General features: G+C 44.9%; 1 protein-coding gene across 2 annotated transcripts in view; it reads right to left on the reverse strand.

The window, feature by feature from the left end:
• Positions 1–16,593: 16,593 nt before the first annotated feature.
• Positions 16,594–22,543, reverse strand: part of LOC310796484 (transcription initiation protein SPT3 homolog) — a 9,590-nt gene continuing 3,640 nt past the window's right edge. Inside the window, exons 3-12 of one of the 2 annotated variants that reach the window (XM_083658675.1) lie at positions 21,156–21,240; positions 20,972–21,058; positions 20,661–20,757; positions 20,303–20,526; positions 20,002–20,077; positions 19,266–19,378; positions 18,907–18,984; positions 18,116–18,244; positions 17,022–17,111; positions 16,594–16,724 (exon numbers count right to left, since the gene is read on the reverse strand). In XM_083658675.1, coding sequence (XP_083514801.1) covers positions 16,683–16,724; positions 17,022–17,111; positions 18,116–18,244; positions 18,907–18,984; positions 19,266–19,378; positions 20,002–20,077; positions 20,303–20,526; positions 20,661–20,757; positions 20,972–21,058; positions 21,156–21,240 — 1,021 coding nt within the window. In that variant the 3' untranslated portion in view covers positions 16,594–16,682. Of the gene's footprint in view, positions 16,725–17,021; positions 17,112–18,115; positions 18,245–18,906; positions 19,012–19,265; positions 19,379–20,001; positions 20,078–20,302; positions 20,527–20,660; positions 20,758–20,971; positions 21,059–21,155; positions 21,241–22,543 lie in introns of both variants that reach the window. The other variant, XM_083658674.1, reaches the window with a different exon arrangement.

Consider the following 22,543-nt stretch of genomic DNA (forward strand, 5'->3'; position numbering starts at 1 on the left):
CTCAAGGTTTGAGTTGGTAAGCAAACCTAGTTGCTTCAGCTTGTCAACCACAAAGCTGAGGTTCTCGTGGGTTTTGCACATGCAAGTATGTTCAAGATTCAAGATTCAAGATTTTTATTGTCACTCCATGGTACAAGTACCACGTGTGAAATTCTTGTGCAGTGGACTCCATTTACGACATAGTACAAATAGGCAACAAGCAATAAGTAATAGGCAATAAGAATAGGCATCTATAAGCAATAAGACAGCAATAAGGCAATAAGAAAAAGGCATCTATAAGCAATAAGACAAGTCGGTGGCTTATACGACAGTGGCATATTCATTGCACATAGGTGCACATGTCATGTGCATACGTTAGACGTGTTCAGACATTCCAAATTCGACGTTTTATACATGCATGTGCAAATAGCATGTACCTTATTAAACATACACTTAAATTTACAATTAAACGTTAGGCACCTTATTAAACATACACTTAAATTTACAATTAAACGTTAGGCATCCGTAAGTAGCAGCTGCAGTACGGTACGGTACGACTACTGCACTATTTGTGCATATTAAGGAGTCTCGTGGCCTGCGGGAAGAAACTGTTCCTCAAGCGATTTGTGCGTGTTTTTGGAACCCTGTATCTCCTCCCTGAGGGTAGCAGGGAGAACAGGCTGTTGTGGGGATGGTTTGTGTCTTTGATGATCTTCAGGGACCTCCTGAGGCACCGCTGGTTGTACAGTTCGTGCAGTTCTGGCAGTTCACCTCCTGTTACGTGCTGGGCCGCGCGCCTCACCCTCCGTAGCGCTCTGCGGTCCATGGTGGTACAGTTCCCGTACCAGGCGGTGAAGCCGCCTGTCAGCAGGCTTTCAATGGTGCCTCTGTAGAAGTCCCCGAGGATTTCTTTCCTCAGCCCGAATTTCTTCAGGCGCCTGAGTCCGTGTAGTCGCTGTTGGGCCTTTTTGACAACAGTGGCGGTGTGGCCAGCCCAGGTCAGGTCCTGGTGGATGTTGACTCCCAGGTACTTGAAGCTGTCCACCCTTTCCACCACTGTGCCGTTGATGGTGATTGGGGGGTGTGCGCCCCCCCTCTCCTGTAGTCTACAATGATCTCCTTGGTCTTGGAGACGTTCAGGGAGAGGTGGTTGTCCTGGCACCATTGTTCCAGTACCCCCACCTCCTCTCTGTAGGCCGTCTCGTCGCCCCCCGAGATCAGCCCCACGACCGCTGTGTCGTCTGCAAACTTCACAATTGTGTTTGAAGTTTGAGTCGCCACGTAGTCGTGGGTGTAGAGGTCGTACCAGAAGGGGCTGGAGACGCACCCCTGGGGCGCTCCTATGCTAATGGTCAGTGGGGAGGAGGTGAGGTTGCCCACCCTCACCACCTGGCGGCGGTCTGTCAGGAAATCCAGGATCCAGTCGCACATTGCCGTGTTTAGTCCCAGATCCCTGAGTTTGCATACCAGCCTGGAGGGTACTATGGTGTTGAATGCTGAGCTGTAGTCCACGAACAGCATTCTTACATAGGTGTCCTTCCCCTCCAGGTGGGACAGGGCGGTGTGGAGCACGTGTGCTACTGCATCCGCTGTGCTCCTGTTGGGGCGGTATGCAAATTGTAGCGGGTCGTGGTCCGGGGGGAGTGTGGGGCGGATCTTTGATATGACCAGCTTCTCAAAGCACGGGGGGGGGGGGGGGGGGGGAAGGGTGGTGGGGGGACGGAGAGGGGGGGGGATGGTGAGGGGGGAGGGGTGGCAGGGGGGGGAGGGGAGGAGGGGGGGGGGGGGTGAGGGGAGGGAGGGAGGTGATGGGGGGGGGAGAGTGGGAGAGGGGTGGGAGAGGGGAGGGGGGGGGTGGATGGGAGGCGCTCTGGCAGGGGGGTCGAATCTAGCGTAGAACGCGTTGAGTTCATCCGGTAGGGTGGGTGACGTGCTGTCCTGAATGGTTGGACGTACAACCCAGAAGGGTCTTTGTCTGCAAAAGACAGCGTAGGACAAGACTGTTTGGATTTTCAGCTTGGAACTTCCTGTGAAGGTTTAACAGTGAATCAACAAGAAATCTCTTGTTTTTTAACTTTGTGTCGCGTTATGGTCTGGTTTCTTCCAGTCGTGACCCGACTGACATCATCCTTAGTCATCATCCAGCAGTCCAGGATGTCCTCTACACACTGTACTGGGGACATTCTGACTCTAGCTAAGTTGATTAGTCAGTGAATGTGACAGATGATCTAAGTGGCACACAGTAGATCTAAGGTCGGCATTGCGGGTGGACACCATTGGGAAAAACGGGGAACATAGGACCCAGGGAACATAGGGATGACCCCGCGTGTACGTGCGTGCATGTTGCTGATTGGTCGGAAGTCGACAGACTTTTCAAATGTAGCGCCGTTAGCTATCGACCCGCCTCCACATTTGCATATCGGAGCCAATAAAAGTAGCGTGACCCCGCTGTGCGTTGCAGAGAGGAGAGACAGAAGACAGAAGCATCACAGAGAGAGAGAGAAAAACTACGAACACTACAACTACGAACATTGCTACAAATTGTTGTCGGTGTATCATGGATTCCGTCGTGAGATACGAGTCACACAGCAGAAGGTAAAATCACCAGTTGCTAGCTAACTAACGTTAACTTAGTAGCCTATGTTTGTGCGTAATTTCAGTAGTCACACGACGACCAGCCGCTGCCGGGTCACATAGCAGAAGGTAAAATCACCAGTTGCTAGCAAACTAACGTTAGCATGGAAATAACGATAAAAAAAATCAGCAAGCCAACATGCTAACTAACGTTAGCATGGAAATAACGATTAAAACATGCTAGCGTCGATGCAAGACTCTTCAAGGCTGAGTCTCGCATCGAGGTTATCAAAATGCAATCGACGGTTAGTATGTAAAATAACGTTGCACTGAAACGGACTTGTTTTCTTTCCGTCCATGACTGCCTGACATCTCAGGTCCTGTCACAACGTAACGTTAGTAGCCTATTACCGTATGTGCCTAATTTCAGTAGTCACACGACGACCAGCCGCCGGTGTGGGAGCTGGTCCCGGGGACTGGGGACTTGGTGGGTGTAGGCAGTCCCATCACCGGCCCTGTGTGGGCCGGGCCGCTGTGCACTTGGCACGGCCCAGAGTGCACACCGCAACCCCCCTGGTAGTCACGGGGACTACCAGGGGCGGAAAAGGAACGAGCACCGGCACAACAAGTCCCCGAGTCCCAGCCAGCTCACACACACTCCGGTGTGGGCGCTGGTCCCGGGGACTGGTAGCCTCGATGCAAGACTCGATCTTCATCCTTCAAGGCTGAGTCTCGCGTCAAGGCTACCTAAATGACATCTCAGTGCCAGTGAAAAGGGTCTCTGTAGCCAATGAACTCCCACCCCCCAAACAAAACAACAACAACACACATTCGAAAACAGACACAAACAAGTCTATTTTGCTCTCAAAATATAACCATTAGTGATCCTAAAACTGTTTGTTATATTGAGTGAGTTATTCAACATCTAAACTTGTGTAATATGGGACCGGAGGAGATGGAAAACAATGTCCCTGTCAGTCCTTATGACCATGTGGTTTCTCCCATCCCTATTTTATTCTCTCTAGTGCGCCCGTCATGACCCGCAGCAAGTTGAAGCCTGTGGCCTTGCAGAAAGGCAGCCAGCGGCTTCCCATCCAGGGTAAAACCGCCATACCTGCCGTAGTCAACAAGGAAAAGCGTCTGAGAGGCCGCTTTCCACCGCCAGATGACATGTGGCCCATCAAAGCTGCCATCAGTCATCTCACCATGACGGAATTTTGGGATGTGAGTGAAACAGCCATGACTCCATTGCAAAGCTCAACAAACTTGTGTTGCCTGTTATTAATTATGAATGAATCAAGACATTTAATATTTTTGTTACATTTATCCACACAGCAATTGACAGATCTGAAGAAGGAGAACTTTAACCTTAAGCTGCGGATCTACCATTTGGAGGAGCGCAAGGGGCAGGAATGTGATGACTCCACCGAGGACATGTTCAAAACGGTGTGTATATACTATATACTTAAGTATGCAAAAATGTATATTAGTTCCTATTTATGGATGTTATGCATTCATGTGGCCTCACAGTGCCATATAATGTGTATGTGACTGTTTCCTAATGGGAATAAATTACATCACAACTCCAGCTGTGACTACAGCTGGGCGTTATTCAACCCATAGCCCGCAGAGCTGATCTCAGAACAGTTGATTTTTCTCCTTTATTTGTGTACGTTGCCACAGTAACCCGTTTCATTGTTGTGATTGTATTGTTGTCTTTTTGGGTGAGAAGTATTTATGAGAATCTCATTGTCTCACCTGGAAAGTTCATCTACTCTTTTTTCCATTTAGATAAAAGAAGTGAAATGTATTGAAAGACTTGTATCTTTTTGTAGTACACACATATTTTTTTGCGGCGCTGGCCAATACACCTATTTGCACTGAGTCTATATGTGTATATTCAGAGCACTTCCATTCCCCCGAACCCCATCCCCCCCTGATTTTTCTCCCCTATTGTACTTGGCCAATTCCCCCCCCCCCCCCCCCCCCCTGCTGCCCTGGTCACTGCTCCACCCTCTGCCGATCTCGGGAGAGCCGTAGACTAGCACCATGCTTCCTCCGAGACATGTGCAGTTGCCAGCCGTTTCTTTTCACCTGACAGCGGGGAGCTTCACCGGCAGGATGTAACATGTGCGAGGATCACGCTATTCCCACCAGTTCCCTTCTGCCCTGAACATGCACCCCGACCGACTAAAGGAGGCACTAGTGCAGCGACCAGGACAAATACCCTTAATCCGGCTTCCCACCTGCAGAGACAGCCAATCGTGCCTGTATGGACGCCCGACCAAGCCGGAGGTAACACGGGGGTGCGAACCTGCGACCCTCGTGTTGGTAGGCAGGGAATCTATCGCCCCAGAGGTCTTCCATTCTACATTATCTGCCATGCCTGCCAGAGCCTGAAATGTTGCCCTGTGTCTCACTGATTTTTAACCAGGAAACAAGTGAGAAAGTCAGTGAATCAAATAGCTGCGTTCACCACTAGGCGTGCCTAGTCCAACTTGTTTCATTGCTAGTGCCAGTGTTTTTGCTATACATCCACCTGTATTTGTCCTATAATGGAATTAATGTTGTCTCTCCCAAGAACATTGACCTGAAGATAGAGGTGGAGTCCATCAAGAGAGAGCTGTCAGGGAAAGATGAACTACTGGTGTCTGCATCGTAAGTCGTATACATCGTATACAACCCCACCATATTCAAGAAACTAGCAGTGTTAGCGTCACAGCGATGAATAGTCATGTTTGTTTGGTATTATTTGATATATCAACTATCTTATTGTTATCCTGCAACCAACATGATTAGTTTACTACCTGAATGTAGGCAGCAACTTTGTACCCAGAGGCCACTAACCAAGGTTCATAGGATTATGAACATCCTGGAAAAGTTATAGAAGTGGAAAATTGTGATTGCTAAGTCTAGCAAAACAGTAACCACTTCCTGTATATGCCTTACTATGTGTCCACTCTCGACACAAGAGGTATCATTGATGGGGACCTGGTTTTGGTTCTGTTAGAAAGGAATTTTGAAGGGAACATAATTGTTCAAAGCCCTTTAATAGAAGCTTAGGATACCCCGGTAGGTACCAAAATCCCAGAAATGATGTCAACGTTACATTAGTCTCTAAAGCTTTGACTACAGAACTTTGCGTAGTATTCAGGCAAACAGTCTCAGAAGGCAGGAAGATGTCATGGAACCACACTGGTGAAAATGTGTCTGGACGCTCACCTCATTTCGTCTGTGTATGTTGTCAGGAAAGCATTGGAGAGTCTGTCTGGAGAGGTGGGAGAAACCCGGCGTCTGAGAGAGCAAGCTCAGAGAGCGGACGCTGCACTTCAAGACACATCCAAGAAGGTCGCCGATTTAGAACAGGTGAATATTCAAGACTCAGTGAAGCTAATCATTACCGTTGATTTTCAATACACTTGAAAATATATGTGTTTTGCAGGAATAACTGCATAATAGTAGGTGGTCACCAAACCTTATGAGGAGTGATCAACTCTTGATTTGATATAGTTATGTAGTAAGTGACCTTTGATACTGTCTGTCTTCCCTGTAGGCACTGAGGGATGCGCTGGACAGAGAGAAGGACAACAAGGCACAAAGGGATGCTCAGGTTGGTCTTATCTGCATGTTTCCTTCTTTAATCTCTGCGTATGTTTCATAAGATGACTGACGCTCGCTAACATGTGACTTTAACTGGGAATGCATATAAGGCTAACCAGAATGTTGTCACTGCAGCTGTTCAAATATTCGGCCAGGTGAATTGTATGGTTATTCATGGTTGTCGTCTATTGGGGGAGGGGAGGGGTGTTTTTAACTTGTCGGTGTCTCTCAGCTAAGTAGTAGAGAAGTACAGAAGTATGAGTGTGTGTATGCCATATGTTTAAGAGTGAAAGGAGTGAAATGGACCATAATTAATTAAAAAAAATGTTTTTAATTAAATCACAACAGATCACTATAGCACTCCCCGCCTGTGTCACTAAACATACTTGCTGATATTTGCTCATGTTTTTTTCTTCTTTTCTTTGTCATGTATTCTGTGCTTGTGCTAAGAAGCAGAGTGACCTTAGCCGTTTGGAGTCTCACAATAAGCTGTTGAATGATGAGCTCACCCAGGCAAAAAGCACCAATGAAAATGTGACGAAAGCACTGGAGGGAGCCCAGAACCAGAACAAGGTACGGTACATAGAGACAACTTTATTTTTATTTTTATTGCACAGTATTGAAAGTATGTTTGATTGAAGAGTTGCTAATTATGAACTCATTAAAAAACAGACCCTGACTGGGAAGTTGGAGGAGAACAAGAAGGAGATCAGCACGCAGGAGGAAAACGCTCTGAAATGCGGCAGATCCATCCAGGAGCTCGGTCAACTCGTCCAGGAAAAGGACAAAGAGGTGAGCTTAAATCAACACAACTCGTTTCACTCATTGTTGACTTTAGAGCAATTGAGATAATAACCTATCCTGTGGTTTGATTTATCACGGCAGCAAATATTGTTTGCTGTGACCCTACTGTGCCGTCTCTAGGATTCTGTGTTAGGCGTGTCTCACACGAAGCCGTCTTGTCCTTCTTCTGTTGTGCAGATTTCAGAGCTGTGTCGTCATGAGGCTGTGGCCAAGGCTAGAGAGGCCGCGCACAAAGCCAAACTGCAGAAATACCAGCAGGCAAGTCACCTGCACATTCACTATGCCAGTGTAACGCTATGCTACATGCTAATCCTCACTCTTTGAGTGTGCTCAATCTGCCCACACCATTATTCTGCTTGCAGAAAGTCAGAATCCCTTCGAACAGTCATTGAAGAAAAAAGTCACTTCATGCATTACAGTATATTGACATCTATATACTCTGTATCTTGACATCTCCCTTAGAAAGCGGAGGAGCACCACACTCTTTTGATGGAAAAGCAGGCAGTGCTGACCCAACTCCAGTTGGAACAGCATAAGAAAAGGCTGGAAGCCCAGAAGCTGGAGCATCTCCTGGCGATGAAGGGGATGGACCTTGATGACATGCAGCAGGCAAAGGGCCAAGTGGAGTCTGAACTGGAGGATAGGAAGAGGAAAGGAGACAACGCCCTGAATGTAAGGCAGCTGGAAGCTAGTAGTGTGCTAGTAGCTCCAGAAAAAAAACAAATCAGAATCAGCCATGTTGGTGCCAGAGAGTAAGGGCCACCACATGGACTTCAGTCTTTTTTAAACATCTTTCCTTTTCTTAGCTCGTTCATAGTTGCTTGTTGTAGAGTCCGTCTTTGAATCAATACAGCAGCATCATAAAAACACATCACTCCAGAGCCCAGAACGAGGAGTGATCAACTCTTGATTTGATATAGTTATGTAGTAAGTGACCTTTGATACTGTCTGTCTTCCCTGTAGGCACTGAGGGATGCGCTGGACAGAGAGAAGGACAACAAGGCACAAAGGGATGCTCAGGTTGGTCTTATCTGCATGTTTCCTTCTTTAATCTCTGCGTATGTTTCATAAGATGACTGACGCTCGCTAACATGTGACTTTAACTGGGACTGCATATAAGGTTAACCAGAATGTTGTCACTGCAGCTGTTCAAATATTCTGCCAGGTGAATTTTATAGTTATTCATGGTTGTCCTTCATTATTGGGGGGGGGGGGGTGTTTTTAACTTGTCGGTGTCTCTCAGCTAAGTAGTAGAGAAGTACAGAAGTATGAGTGTGTGTATGCCATATGTTTAAGAGTGAAAGGAGTGAAATGGACCATAACACAGATATTTAATTTAATTAATAAAAAAAATAATATTTAATTAAATCACAACAGATCACTAATAGCGCTCCCCCCTGTGTCACTAAACATACTTGCTGATATTTGCTCATGTCATGTAACCTATCCTGTGGTTTGATTTATCACGGCAGCAAATATTGTTTACTGTGCCGTCACTAGGATTCTGTGTTAGGCGTGTCTCACACGAAGCCGTCTTGTCCTTCTTCTGTTGTGCAGATTTCAGAGCTGTGTCGTCAGATTCACAGCAATGACGCTGTGGCCAAGGCTAGAGAGGCCGCGCACAAAGCCCAACTGCAGAAATACCAGCAGGCAAGTCACCTGCACATTCACTATGCCAGTGTAACGCTATGCTACATGCTAATCCTCACTCTTTGAGTGTGCTCAATCTGCCCACACCATTATTCTGCTTGCAGAAAGTCAGAATCCCTTCGAACAGTCATTGAAGAAAAAAATCATTTCATGCATTACAGTATATTGACATCTATATACTCTGTATCTTACCATCTCCCTCAGGGGGCGGAGGAGCACCACACTCTTTTGATGGAAAAGCAAGCAGTGCTGACCCAACTCCAGGGGGAACACCCTAAGAAAATGCTGGAAACCCAGAAGCTGAAGCATCTCCTGGCGATGAGGGGGATCGAGCTGGAAGACATGCAGCAGGCAAAGGACCAAGTGGAGTTTGAACTGGAGGACCTGCAAGAGCAAAAGAGGAAAGGAGACAACGCCCTGAATGTAAGGCAGCTGGAAGCTAGTAGCTCCAGAAAAAACCCCATCAGTCATTCCAAACCTTTTCTCTGATATATACTCAAATTAAAATATGAACTTCTGTGTAACAGTATTGCCATTCTTCTCACCCCCCTCCAGGATCTGCAAGATCAGCTGAAGAAGCTGAGCGGGCAGATTGGGGACAGGGAGCGACTGGAGAGGAGATTGCCTGAGGTGGAGAAAGAGGTGGAGTTGCTGCGGGAGAGGCTGGCCCGGCGCACCACCAACTTGGATCAGAGCAGGAAGGAAGGCGAGGCTCTGAGGAAGGACAAGCTCTGCCTGGAGGAGGCGCTGCACTCCAGCAAGGAGGAGCTGCACAGGTACATGCGCGCGCACACACACACACACACACACACACAGCTACTTTATCACAATACTTACATCAGGATACGATATTATTGCAATTTTAAAAATATTGCGATTGATTACCTTTTTTCAACTGCAAATGATCTCCCCATAGGAAAAAGCTTCTATCTAATGACATAAAGTTTCCAATCTGTTCATTTCACTTCAATCATTTTTATTGCAGCAAAATTGGATTGTCAAGCAGACAGACTGACCAACACTGTCATAAAAAAACCTGTCATAAATGTTGCGTGCACTTGACACTTTATATGATCAAATATTGTGATATTTGGTATTCGTGCCACACAAAATATTATGCTGTATCGACCCCCCACCCCCTAGTATACACACACACACACACACACACACACACACACACACACACACACACACACAGGCCAGATCATTAACAGGACAAGCTATTCTGCACCACACACTCGCAAACAAGATACACACATACTATCATTACTGCCCATAATGACAGTATACAAAACACTCATTACAATTAACCATAATTCTATACCATTACTAGAACTTAGAACATGAGAATATAGCATTTGAGTCCTTGCCCCAGAGCACACGCATGCACGCGCCATACTGAATCCTTTACAGATGACCCCAGGCCCCAGAGGACAGTTCACTGACATATCACTTTCCTACAGTCGTTGCTGTGTGTGCACACACGTGTACTGTACATGCATATTGTCTTTAAGGGCTAGACCGTTATCTATGAAACCTTTCTTTGATAGAGTAGTATGTTTTGTGTTGTGAAACTTCTGATCCCTGTGTGTGCGTTTGCAGGTTGCAGGGTGAGGTTAAGTGTCAGGTGACACTCCAGAGGCAGCAGGTGGCTGACTCCCAATGCTTGCTCCAGTCGCTGCGTGCGGAGCTGCAAAAGATCAAACACACTCACAAACGCACAGGTACGCCAAGGCATGTTGTCTCTGAAAAGAGTCTTGTGCTGATTTACAGCCATTGTTGTTGTTGTTGTTTTTGGAGTCTCTCTATTCTCTATTGAGGACCTCTACCAGAGCCAATCCCTTCATAAGCACTGAACATGGTCAGGGACCCCTCACACCCTCTTCACAAACTCTTTGAACCTCTGTCATCTGGCAGGAGGTGCTGGAGTATCAGAGCCAGAACCACAAGACTGTTAAACAGTTTCCTCACACAAGCTACCAGGCTGCTAAATAGCCAATCCATCTCACCCTGATAAGACTCTTAATTGTTCACATTTACACTGGACACTGGTTTTACAATCTTACAAACGTAATTGTTTTCACTTTTTTTCTGTGTTGCATACATATTTGTGTTTCTTATATATTGTTATTTCTTTTCTTTTTTTTGCACCTTGATCCTTTAGAGAAACATTTTCTCATTCTGCCTTGCATAGAGATGTATGGTAAAGTGAGAGTAAACTAAACTTGAAATGTACTATTAATTAAGGTATTGCTTAATAGAGCTTGAAGAGGCTTTAAAGGCCACATACTAACAAAAGATGCACACGTTTTTGCATGACGAGCCAACTTTCAAAATGCCCACGTTACTTTTCAAAAGAGACACTTTGGTGGCGTTCGGGTAGTGTAGGTAGATTCCCTGCCTTCCAACATGAGGGTCGCAGGTTCGTATCCACGTGTTACCTCCGGCTTGCTCGGGCGTCCATACAGGCACGATTGGCTGTGCCTGAGGGTGGGAAGCCGGTTTGGGCGTATGTGTCCTCGTCGGTGCACTAGCGCACTATCGAAAAATCATTTAAAAGGGACACTTTGGTGAGCCAAGTTACACGAGAATCCGGCAACACCTCTGATCTGAACCAGGGCTTAAAATCCGAGAGAAATTCTGGTTAATGCTGTGCAATCGTGAGCTAAATTTCCCTCTCCTTGCTTGTACTTCTGAGCAGAATCCAGCGAGGCGTCCAAGGAGCGTGTCCCTGTCCCTGGCTCGGGCTCGGTGGACGTAGGGGAGCTTCTTCTGGAGATCAGAAACCTGAGGCTGGCGCTGGAGAGGAGCATCCAGAGCAACACGGCACTCCAACAGATGCAGGAGGAGCTGCTGCTCAAAGGGGCCAACTGCCCGTACACCATCAACATCAACAACTACCCTCTCTCCGCCTCAGGTAAACAACAACACAGACCCAGAGGAGCAGTACTGCCCGTCTGTGACCATAGACTGTATAGAAATATGGACATAGCTACCGTGATGTCACCCATTGGTTTGTGAACTCCTGATTTGAAGCCTCGAGTTTGACATTTTGACCGTCGCCATCTTGGTTATTTGAGCCAGAAGCAGCTAGCGTGAGACCAATGGTTTCCCACAAATCCGCAGCGCTGCCTGCCATTGGTCACTGGAATCACGCCCCAAAACATAGTCTGCTTTACAGTCTATTTGACTCTAAATGGGAGCGTAATTTACAAAATGATCATCATGCTGTATTGAAGAAGACTTGAAACGAGCGATTTAGACCACAAAACCGAGGTAATAAATCAAAAAAATGTATGTTCCAAAAGTCATAAAAGTTCTTCACGTTTGTGAAGATTATCACGCTGAACCCAAATTCACGTTTCCCATAAACTTGTGTTAACCACAGACCTTATTTTATGCATTTAAGCGAAACCCCCCATGTTAAATCCCATAGACTTTTCCTCTCACAAACCCCCGGAAGTATACCTCCAGACTCATTCCTGCCGCTCTCTATTACTCTGCCCAGTTGTGTCAGTGACAGTGTTGCTTTCTCTTTTGTCTCTTGTCCTGCCATTCATAACTCTGTCCAGAAATGGCACGTCGTGCTAAGAAGGAGGTGGACGAAGGCTACCAGCACAGCGGCAGCTCTGGTGAAGGCGTCTCTTCCGGCGATCCCTCCCTCCCGGTGCCAGGCCACCGGCTCTGGGCCGATCGCAACGGCCGCCATGTTTTGGGCCAGATTGAGGACTTCAAAGCCCTGTACAAACAAATCTCAGAGGGCCACAGGCTCACACGCAAGATGGACAAACACCTGCAGGACAACAAGGTAATGACACGCTATGTCAAACATCTATTTCTCCCAGTTGCAAATGTGTGGTGGTGGTGTTGTTTTTAGATTAGATCTTCTTTCAGGGTTTGATTTCACTCACACACACACACACACACACACACACACACACAAATGTGAAAGACAACTCATTTATTTGTAGCAATTCCAATTTCCCACTTTTTCTCAGTTTCCTCTGTTTTGTAGCATCCTGACTATCCAGTGTTGTGCGAGTTCACACTTCACAAGAGCTCGCTCAAAGTTCATTTCACACTGATTAAAATTAACCAGTCACGTCGTTCATAGTTGACAATTTTGAATTTTCAACTAAGTTCACAGTCCCTGTGTGAATAGTCTCCAGCTGTATATCCCCCCCCCACCACCCCACCCCCATTGGGAAAACTGGATGGGGATAGATGAGATTTTAGTTGAGTTGTATTGCCACTTTTCATTGCCACTATTTTTAGACAAAGTCGACATACCGACATACAGCAGTTCAGCAACATTCTAGACAACAAACAGCCTATTGAAGTGGATCTATTGTGTGCATGTCTCATCAGGCGAAGGAACCGCAGCATCTGAAGAGTTTGACCACCGGTGTGAAGAGCATGCAGCAGGTCCTGGAGGAGGCCCACCGACTGCTCAAACTGCTGTGGAGAGTCTCTCTGCCAGCTGGCAACATGCCAGGGGACGGCAGCAACAACCAGCAGGTAGACACACACACACACCTGCGCATGCACACACACACACACATGCACACAGTATCCATTCAAGCATCTATATGGACCACACTTACTCCTCTCTTATCCTCCGTTATCAGGTTGAGCTGTTGAAGGACGAGATAGCCAGGCTGAACAACCTGATGGTCCAGAAGCAGAGGATGCTGAGTGAGGCAGCCGCCTTGGCACACATAATCGCACCAGACTCTTTGGTCTCAAGGGCCATGCTGGAGGACCAGACGAAGGTCAGTGATGGTTGAGGCGCAGGGTTTGAGAATGATCTGATGCAGGCGATTCTTCATGAGGGGCTGTGGATTTAGTCTCGTTTGTTGCATGAAGCAGATACCAAGACATCTTATCATGAGGAGATATATTGTCATATTGTGTGCGAGTGACTGGTTAAATCTGTGCATTTATGATGCCATCCCTACTTAACTGAGCCGAGGCAGCTTTTCTGAGCAAGAGGCATGCTTCTGCAGGCAGTGTGAAAGCTTGGACATTTCCATTCATATCTTTTTGCCAAAATGAACAGACGTCACTGCATGTCTGAGACCAAAGATAAGAAACAACTGTAAGTGCTAGCCTGGCCTTCATGTTAGTGTGCCCACAGGACGTCTCGTGTTTCCCGTCAGTTTCCAAGAGATGCTACAGCCCCCCAGCCAGAGAAAATGAGTTGGGCAGTACCAACTGTAGTTGCACATGACCTCCCTGTTTTGGTACCCATTATAAAAGAAAAAAAAAAGTTTTGTAAATACCGTATTCCTGGATTTCGAATGTCTATCCTTTTTTGTTGAAGTTAAAACAGCATAAATTAATGCTTATCTGAAAACCTTATGTTCCTATGTTCCTATGTTCTTATGTTCCTTGTGTTCTTCCTACCTATGTTCTCATTATAACTAATATTAGCTTGTTTTTGAAAAATTATTTTGTCTGTTTTTTTTTTTACTATCTTTAAAAACGTATAACTGTTTTATAACTATATTTGAACCTGTTAACTGTATAATAAATATGTGTTTTTGAAAGTTGAAAGTATTTATAGTACCGTAATATAAGCTTGTTTTTTGAAAAAATATTTTGTCTTTTTTACTATCTTTATATTTGAAAAATAATATAACTGTTTTATAACTTGTATATTTGAACTGTTAACTGTAATAAATATGTATCTTTTTGAAAGTAATTTGCCCAACACTGGTGAGGACAATCAATCATTACTTTCCTTCATATTGCAATATTCACAAATACCAGTCTCATGTTTACCAGTGATCTGTAGTGTTTAAGACCAGTGTGCTCAAAGCGCCTGGAGCAGGCAGCCTCTCTGTGATTAGCCAGGAGCGAGGCTTCTGTTTTGACAGCTCTTGCCTTCTCCCACACCAAACCAAACACTCTGCGCCCAGCCCAGCGATTTCAGTAACCAACTGAATTACTCTTCTTGATAGCGGACAATGAAATAAATCACATACGTTCCTTAGTTTAATAGGCTATATATGAATGCTAATGTGGCCTCACCCTCGACCATGCAACCAATATTATTAGTTTTATTTATTTTAGTAATTATGCTGCTACCCAACTTGTACCCAACAATGGGATTTGTACAGTGACCCCCGGCGTAAACAGCTGGTGATGTTAAAGACGGGGCAGTGCTGCAATGTCTCCTCCATCGAGTCTACTTAACTATTTCTAAATTGACTAAAAGCTCAAATATACAGTAGCCTTTTCCAGATTTTGACCTATAGCCATGCAGGCACTTCAAAAGTCATACAGAGAGAAATACAGCATCAGTGGCAGTGCCTTTGTGGTTCACTGTGTATGTCAGCTGCCATCAGAGGGAGCCACCGTCATCCTTCAAAACCGTCAGGACATTCAGCTTGGGGTGGTGGTGGTGGTTGCTTAAACCTACATACAGTACATTCAGTTAAATTCAGCTTGTGGTGTGTAGTCTACCATGTAAGCTTCAGTCCTCCCACAGTAACCCTGCTACAAATCCAATGTGCGGGATTTTGTTGCATGTTGATTGACAGCTGAAATGTAACATTTTTTAAACCAGACAGGTCAAACTTTTTACAGCGGGATTTTGGCTGACCTCTGTTCTCTCTCTCTCTCTCTCACTCTCTCTTAAGGTCTCTCGCTCACATGAAAGTGAGGCTTCCTTCAGGTACATCGGTACATTCAGCTTGGGGGGGTGGTGGTGGTGGTTGCTTACACCTGCGCTAAACCTCTGGTGTCACTCCACATTTACTCTTTAGGCTTTAGGGCAAGGTAATAGTCTACTGGAAATTTCTTCGACCCAGTAATGTTGTTTCTTATGAACTTTTATGATTGAAATGTCATATTTATGCCTAGTGGATGAAATTCAACTTAGTTGGTAAGAGTTGCATGTTGGGCAATTTGAGTAATTACCATAATGAGCTAATTAATCGCCAAAACTGGAAATTAGCATGAATTATATAAATAGTGAGGCTGAAACCAGGAAATTGTTATACTGTATTGTTGCTTTTAATCAATTTATTAAGTGATCAAGAGTCTAAATTGATGTTTGGAAGTCCAGAAATTAATATCTTGCCATAACTGAGTCTACTTAACTATTTCTAAATTGACTAAAAGCTCAAATATACAGTAGCCTTTTCCAGATTTTGACCTATAGCCATGCACTTCAAAAGTCATACAGAGAGAAATACAGCATCAGTGGCAGTTCCTTTGTGGTTCACTGTGTATGTCAGCTGCCATCAGATGGAGAGGTTGTGAGTTCTAATCTGAGATGTGCACAGATTGAACTTTCATCTGTTTTTTTAGGCAGCAAAGTTATTGTATTGTTATTGTAAACAAATTGGGTTCTTCTGGGTTTTGTTTTATCAGATAAACAGTAAAGACTTGACTAGGATTGGTTAAGGTTAGGGTAAGAATCTCAGGGAAAGCCAATCAGGCAGCATAGGCTGTGCATCTTGTCAAGAAGTACAGTTAGTGGGATCCTGGCTGACTTCACGGTTTATGGTGCCTTCAAAGCGATCAGGACAAAAGAAAAAGGAGTAGTCCTCACTCCTCATGCCTAAACCCAACCAATCACTCCTCATGCCTAAACCCAACCTAGCCTGGGTAAACCCAGCCCCCAGTGACCTGCTCTCAGGCTCACCCTGCTTACAGTCACAAGTGACTGGGAACTGAGAGAGCAGGTCACGTGGGGGCTGGGTTTACCTAGGCTAAACCCAACCAACCATCACTCATCATGCCTAAACCTAACCAATCACTCCTCATGCCTAAACCTAACCAATCACTCCTCATGCCTAAACCTTTGCATGTGAAAGTTTCTGCCATTGCCTTGTGGTCACTTGTAGCATCATAGCTATATTTTTTTTATACAGAAAATTAAGAAAGTATATTATTTATCTGAGTCCAAATAAATACATTTTCCACTGTTTCTAAATCATTCTAATATATTTGTGTTGAGAAGATGACAGGACTGGCTGACTGAAAATTCTTTATTACAACAATTAAACAACAGACAAGACAAATAATGGTTTACGGGAATGGGGGGGTGAAGAAAGTGTTGATCCTCAGCAGGCTAAGAAGGCCATCCCACTCCTCCGATAGGTGCTCTGAGAGAGAGGAAACGTGTAAGTTATGAATGTATACTGTTACATCAAATCAGGTGTGTATATAAAAAATATATATAATCATACATGGTCTCTGCAGTGTGTCAGTAGACTGCTAAAATATTAATTTGTGATTTAGAATTTTAGAATTTAATTATTTTTGAAGACAATTGACGGATATTCTTTTTACATGTGCCTAAGACTTTTGCATAGTACTGTATGCCTGTGCATAAATGTGTGTGTAGTCGGTAGTGGGCATGTAGCATGGTGTGGTGTGTGTGTGTGTGTGTGTGTACATACTGTGTGTCTGTAGTTGTATCTTCTAATAGCCTCTCTGATGTGACAGGGTTGGATGGCTCCACTGGGAGGTTCCACTGTAGCAGGACAACTCTGAAACACACACACACACACACACACACACACACACACACACACACACACACACACACACACACACACACACACACACACACACACACACACACACACACACACACACACACACACACACACACACACACACACACACACACACACACACACACACACACACACACACACACACACCCATGAACTTCACTCTGCTTACCAGTCAGAAAAATTATACTTTTATTAAAATGGTAATGGGTCCAAATTCCTCACAATATTAACTGACATTACAAGATATTGTGTTGGGTAATAGACTGACTAGTGTGCAGTATTTTATTCGGCTTACTTTGCATTTATAGGAGGGAATTCAAAAGGCTGCAGCCTGTTTAGTTGCCAACTTGACCAGTTTCTCCAGTCTATTAATCTTCCAATGACTTAAAGGAACACTCTGCCAATTTTCAACCAGCTTTGTATCATTAGAACATCAGTAGTATATCAGAAAACTGTAAACTGTTTTGAAGTCTGTAATTTAATTTGACAGTTATTGAGTGTTAAAGCGTGGACCAGTGACATCACTGGTCCACACTAACGCAAATGAATAACTCATTAACTCAAATAAACTCTCAATAACTGTCAAACTAGATGAATGATGAATAGTTTGTCAGTTATTGAGAGTTGATTTGAGTTAATGAGTTATTCATTTGAGTTAGTGTGGACCAGTGATGTCACTGGTCCACACTTTAACAGTCAATAACTGTCAAATTAAATGACAGACTTCAAAACCGTTTACAGTTTTCTGATATACTACTGATGTTCTAATGATACAAAGCTGGTTGAAAATGGGCGGAGTGTTCCTTTAAGAAAGGCTGGTTACTCACTGCTGTCTCACTTCCCATACTTTTATATCCCATCCTAAAACAACCAATATCCCTCAGATCAGAGGACTACAGCCGACACACACACACACACACACACACACACACACACACACACACACACACACACACACACACACACACACCTACCTTTTTGCGTTTTCTCTGTCTGGCTCGGCCATCCAGACTGCCGTTGCCTTGTAGTTGGGGCTTGGAAGAGTGGGAGGAGCCTGGAGTGGAGGGGGGAGTGGCTTCAGGGGAGTCTGGATCCTTCTTTACCTGAAAGAGACAGAGAGGAGAGAGTATTTACCTAAAGCCTGAAAATGGGTTATGGAGGCAGACATGTTTAATGGTTACAAAACAATTGGAGTTAAGAGAAGTGTGTGTGTGTGTGAATGAAATATCTTGAAATATCAGCCCTTAGTAGAATATATTACAACTCTAGGCTATAGCTGCCAACTCATTGTGCTTGTGTTTGGGAGTCTGGGGCATGTCCACAAACTCGTGCTCCGTGGACTGCAACTAGGCAGGCTGCTAAAGCCTGATGCAAAAAAATTAGCAAAATACTGCTCCATTTCAGCCATAATAGGCAGCCTCTTTATCTGGAGAAGACGATGCTTTGTATACCCTTGAGTGCTAAACATGCTTACATATGTCAGTTTGCATACTTTATATTTAAGTCATCATCTTGCTGCAATGTCTTTTCCTGTGCTTAAGAAGTACATGCATCAGTGTCTGGTTCAATATAAATGTACTGTACTGCGTGCGGCCTTCTTCTAAAATGTTTGGGTCTGTAATATTTGCTCTACTTTGGATCCAAATAAAAGTATGTAAATGTGTGTGTGTGTGTGTGTGTGTGTGTGTGTGTGTGTGTGTGTGTCTGTGTGTGTGTGTGTGTGTGTGTGTGTGTGTGTGTGTGTGTGTGTGTGCAGACAGCGTACCTCAGTTTGTGTGTTGTAGAGGATGTAGCTGGCAGAGATCACGTGACTGACTGGATTGCTCTTTGATGTCATTTCCTGCTTTACCAACAGAGACAAATCCACAATCTGGAGAAAGATGATCACAGACAGAACAAGAGAGATAGGAGAGATTATCTGAATTAATCAATTAATCAATCAAACATCAAAAGAAGCATTACTTTAAAAAAAAAACTTTCAAATCAGAAAACACAACAATGGAGATAGTTGCATTGAGAGGAGGGAAAATATAATACATATATTGATATTTTTACATTTTCCCCACCTATTTCATTCTGAATACATTTAATATTTTTGGTATAATTTCACATCGTGGATGTTACCTGGGCAACAGTCTCATAGGCCAAGTATGACAAGATCTCCATGGCAATGCTGTTAGGTTTCAGCTCCAGACTGCTGCAGTCCAGCCAGTCCCGAAACTTTGAAGCTTTTTTAGCTATATACACACATGCAAACGCGCGCACACACACACACACACGCACGCACGCGCGCGCACACACACACACACACACACACACACACACACACACACACACACACACACACACACACACACACACACACACACACACACACACTTTTCATAATGAGGTCTGCAGTGTTCAGATTCCTAACATGGGGTCCTTGAGGAGCGTTTCCAGTGGTCCCCAATGAAGAATACTGTAATTTAATTTCAATAAGACTTTCATCAATTAGCACAACAACAGCTTTGTTGACTATATTAGCTTTGGTTGACTTTGCAGGCTGTTTCTTGTATGTATTCAGCACTGTCATTCTGTCTTTCTGTCCTCGGTCTTCATCTGTATTTGTTTTAAATCATTAAAGCTCTTGAGTGTGTAGATCAGGGGTGCCCACACTTTTATGCCTTGCGAGCTACTTAAAATGACCAGCTCAACATGATCTACCAACCCCCCCCCCCCCCCCCCTCCCCCGGTCCCTTAACATCTACGTCGTCTTGTAGATGAAATTGACACATTTAAAAGTGCCAGATATGTTAACATAGTTTTATCCTCGATCGACGTATTGGCCACCTCTGGTGTAGAGTGTCAGCGGGCTTACCAAAGCTGAGCTGTCGACTCTCACAGAACTCCGAGTACTGAGTCTGGTCCATGATCCGAGTCTGACGCTCCAAACGCTGAAGAGAGACACACACACACACACACACACACACACACACACACACACACACACACACACACACACACACACACACACACACACACACACACACACACACACACACACACACACACACACACACACAGAGTTTACTGGGCAAGCTGTCAAAAATGCTGCCTGTGTGATGTGTGATCGGTGTGATCGAGACATGAGGTGATGACTTCATCGGATGAACTCTGACCTCCATCCGTTCCTGTTTGACAGGGTCTACTTCCTGTCTATCGGCCAAGGACAGGAGCTCGCCTGTCTGATCCATCCACATCAGGAAGTCCTGGGCCAATCGCTGCCTCCGCTGGTTGCCGCCGGCGGGAGGAGCACCGCCTCCGGCGGCAGGAGCACCGCCTCCGGCAGCAGGAGCACCGCCTCCAGCAGCAGCAGCAGCAGCACCACCGGCACTCCACCTGTCTACAAAACACAATGATATTTTGGTGGCATCGCTTATGTAAAGATGTCAGACAATACATTTCAAAAAGAGCTGCGTATATCCTCGTTCCATTTAAACACTACACGTGTGCGTGTGTGTGTGTGTGTGTGTGTACCTGTGTCTTGCTGAGTGTCTTCTTCATCCATGGATTTGAGCAGTTTTGATTTATAATCTCTAAACTGAAGATATTTTAATAGCCTTGACACCTTCCTCTGGGCGAGAGACATTGACGCAGACACACGGAGAGAGAGAAAGAGAGAGAGCGAGGTAAAGAGGCATGAAGAGAGAGAGAGAGAGGGAGGAACAGATAAAAAGAGGAAAGAATTCAAACCATTGTACACGTCATTCATTTCACAGGAATGTCAGGAAAAGCACAGGGAGGGCAACAGTATTTAGAAGTTTGGGTTTTGGATCAATAAGAGTCACCTTGTCTCTCCTCATCTGGAACAGGATGTCCTCAGCTGAAATCACCCTTGACCCCCGAAGAGCCGCCCCCTCACAGGCCTGCTGCAGCTAATCCACCAATCACATCGCAGTTATTAGCCTCATATAGATAGTATGGATTAGGGCATGACATTTGGTTGTGTGTGTGTGCGTGTGTGTGTGTTACCATGGTGATGAGCTGTGTGTGGACAATATCCTCCACCAGAGCAGCTGTCTCGGGCAGTGGCCTGCAAGCATCCCCCAGAGCGAACCTGACACACACACACACACACACGCACACGCACGCACACACACACACACACACACACACGCACACAGCACACACAAGCACACGCACGGACACACACGCGCGCACACGCACGCTCATGCGCACACACACACACACACACACACACACACACAGTCAACTGGATCATCTGAGAAACACCGAAAGAAGACTGCAAAGGGAATCTGACAATAAGATATCATAAGTCTGGTGATGTTCATGAGTTCAAAGTTCACAAATTATTTTGACATTTGAATGATTGCGGTGACATATTTTTGTTGCTCAGCGCTCATTGTTTCTGCACTGCTCTTCCGTCTTCGCAGACATCACCTGTCAATCAAACTCATCACCTGTCAATCCAACTCATCACCTGTCAATCCAACTCATCACCTGTCAATCAAACTCATCACCTGTCAGTCCAACTCATCCTGTCAATCCAACAGTCAGTGTGTCCGGACCTGTGAGGTCTTTCTCGCCGTTTGAGTCAGTCTGTTCTTTGTCTGTTCGGTCACGGTGGCTATCGCTGCTAACGCTAACTACCCAGCTCTTCTTCTGTGTGAGACGCATCACTTCCTGTGCGTCGGTGGAATTCCCCCAGGAAAGAGCGACCAGGCACCGGGTGTTTAGAAGAGAAAATGCGGTCTGTATACTGGCACGGAGGCTCATCTTACTGAACTGGAAACAGAAATCTGCACCAACCCATTTAAACCTAAGGAATGATGTAATGAAGCATTTGGAACTGGAAAAAATAAAGTTCTCTCTGAGGAAGCAGGAACACAAGTTTGATAAGATTTGGCAACCTTTTGTAGATCATTTCAGGAGTATGAATGTGTCGGGCAGGAGTGGAGAAGGTCTCCGTTGAATACTAGTGTCAAGGAGGAACAGATAGTATTTTTTGTTTTTTATCTATAATTTTTTTTTTATTGTGCATCCAATTATGTGTTATAGTTTTTTTTTTTTCAGGTGTTTTTTTGTTTTTGTTTTTTTGTTTGTTTGTTTGTTTGTTTTGGTTTTGGTTGTCTGTTTTAATATGTTTTTAAGCCTGTGCGTATGTCTGCGATTTGTACTGTTCTGTCTTATGTGCAAAAAATAATAAACACAGTATAAAAAAAAAAGAAGAGAAAATGCGAAAGTTTTCATGAAATGACTCGAGATTGGATCACTGTTGTTGATTGTTTGGCGATTGAGATGACATTTCTTTACATGAAAGTGCAAAAAAAAAAAAAAAAAAAAACGACTTAATTATGAATCTGTCCAAAATACTTGTGCATCCTGAAACGGGGAATCAC

The sequence above is a fragment of the Poromitra crassiceps genome (assembly GCF_964638095.1).
Source record: "Poromitra crassiceps genome assembly, chromosome: 22".
Taxonomy (NCBI): Eukaryota; Metazoa; Chordata; class Actinopteri; order Beryciformes; family Melamphaidae; genus Poromitra; species Poromitra crassiceps.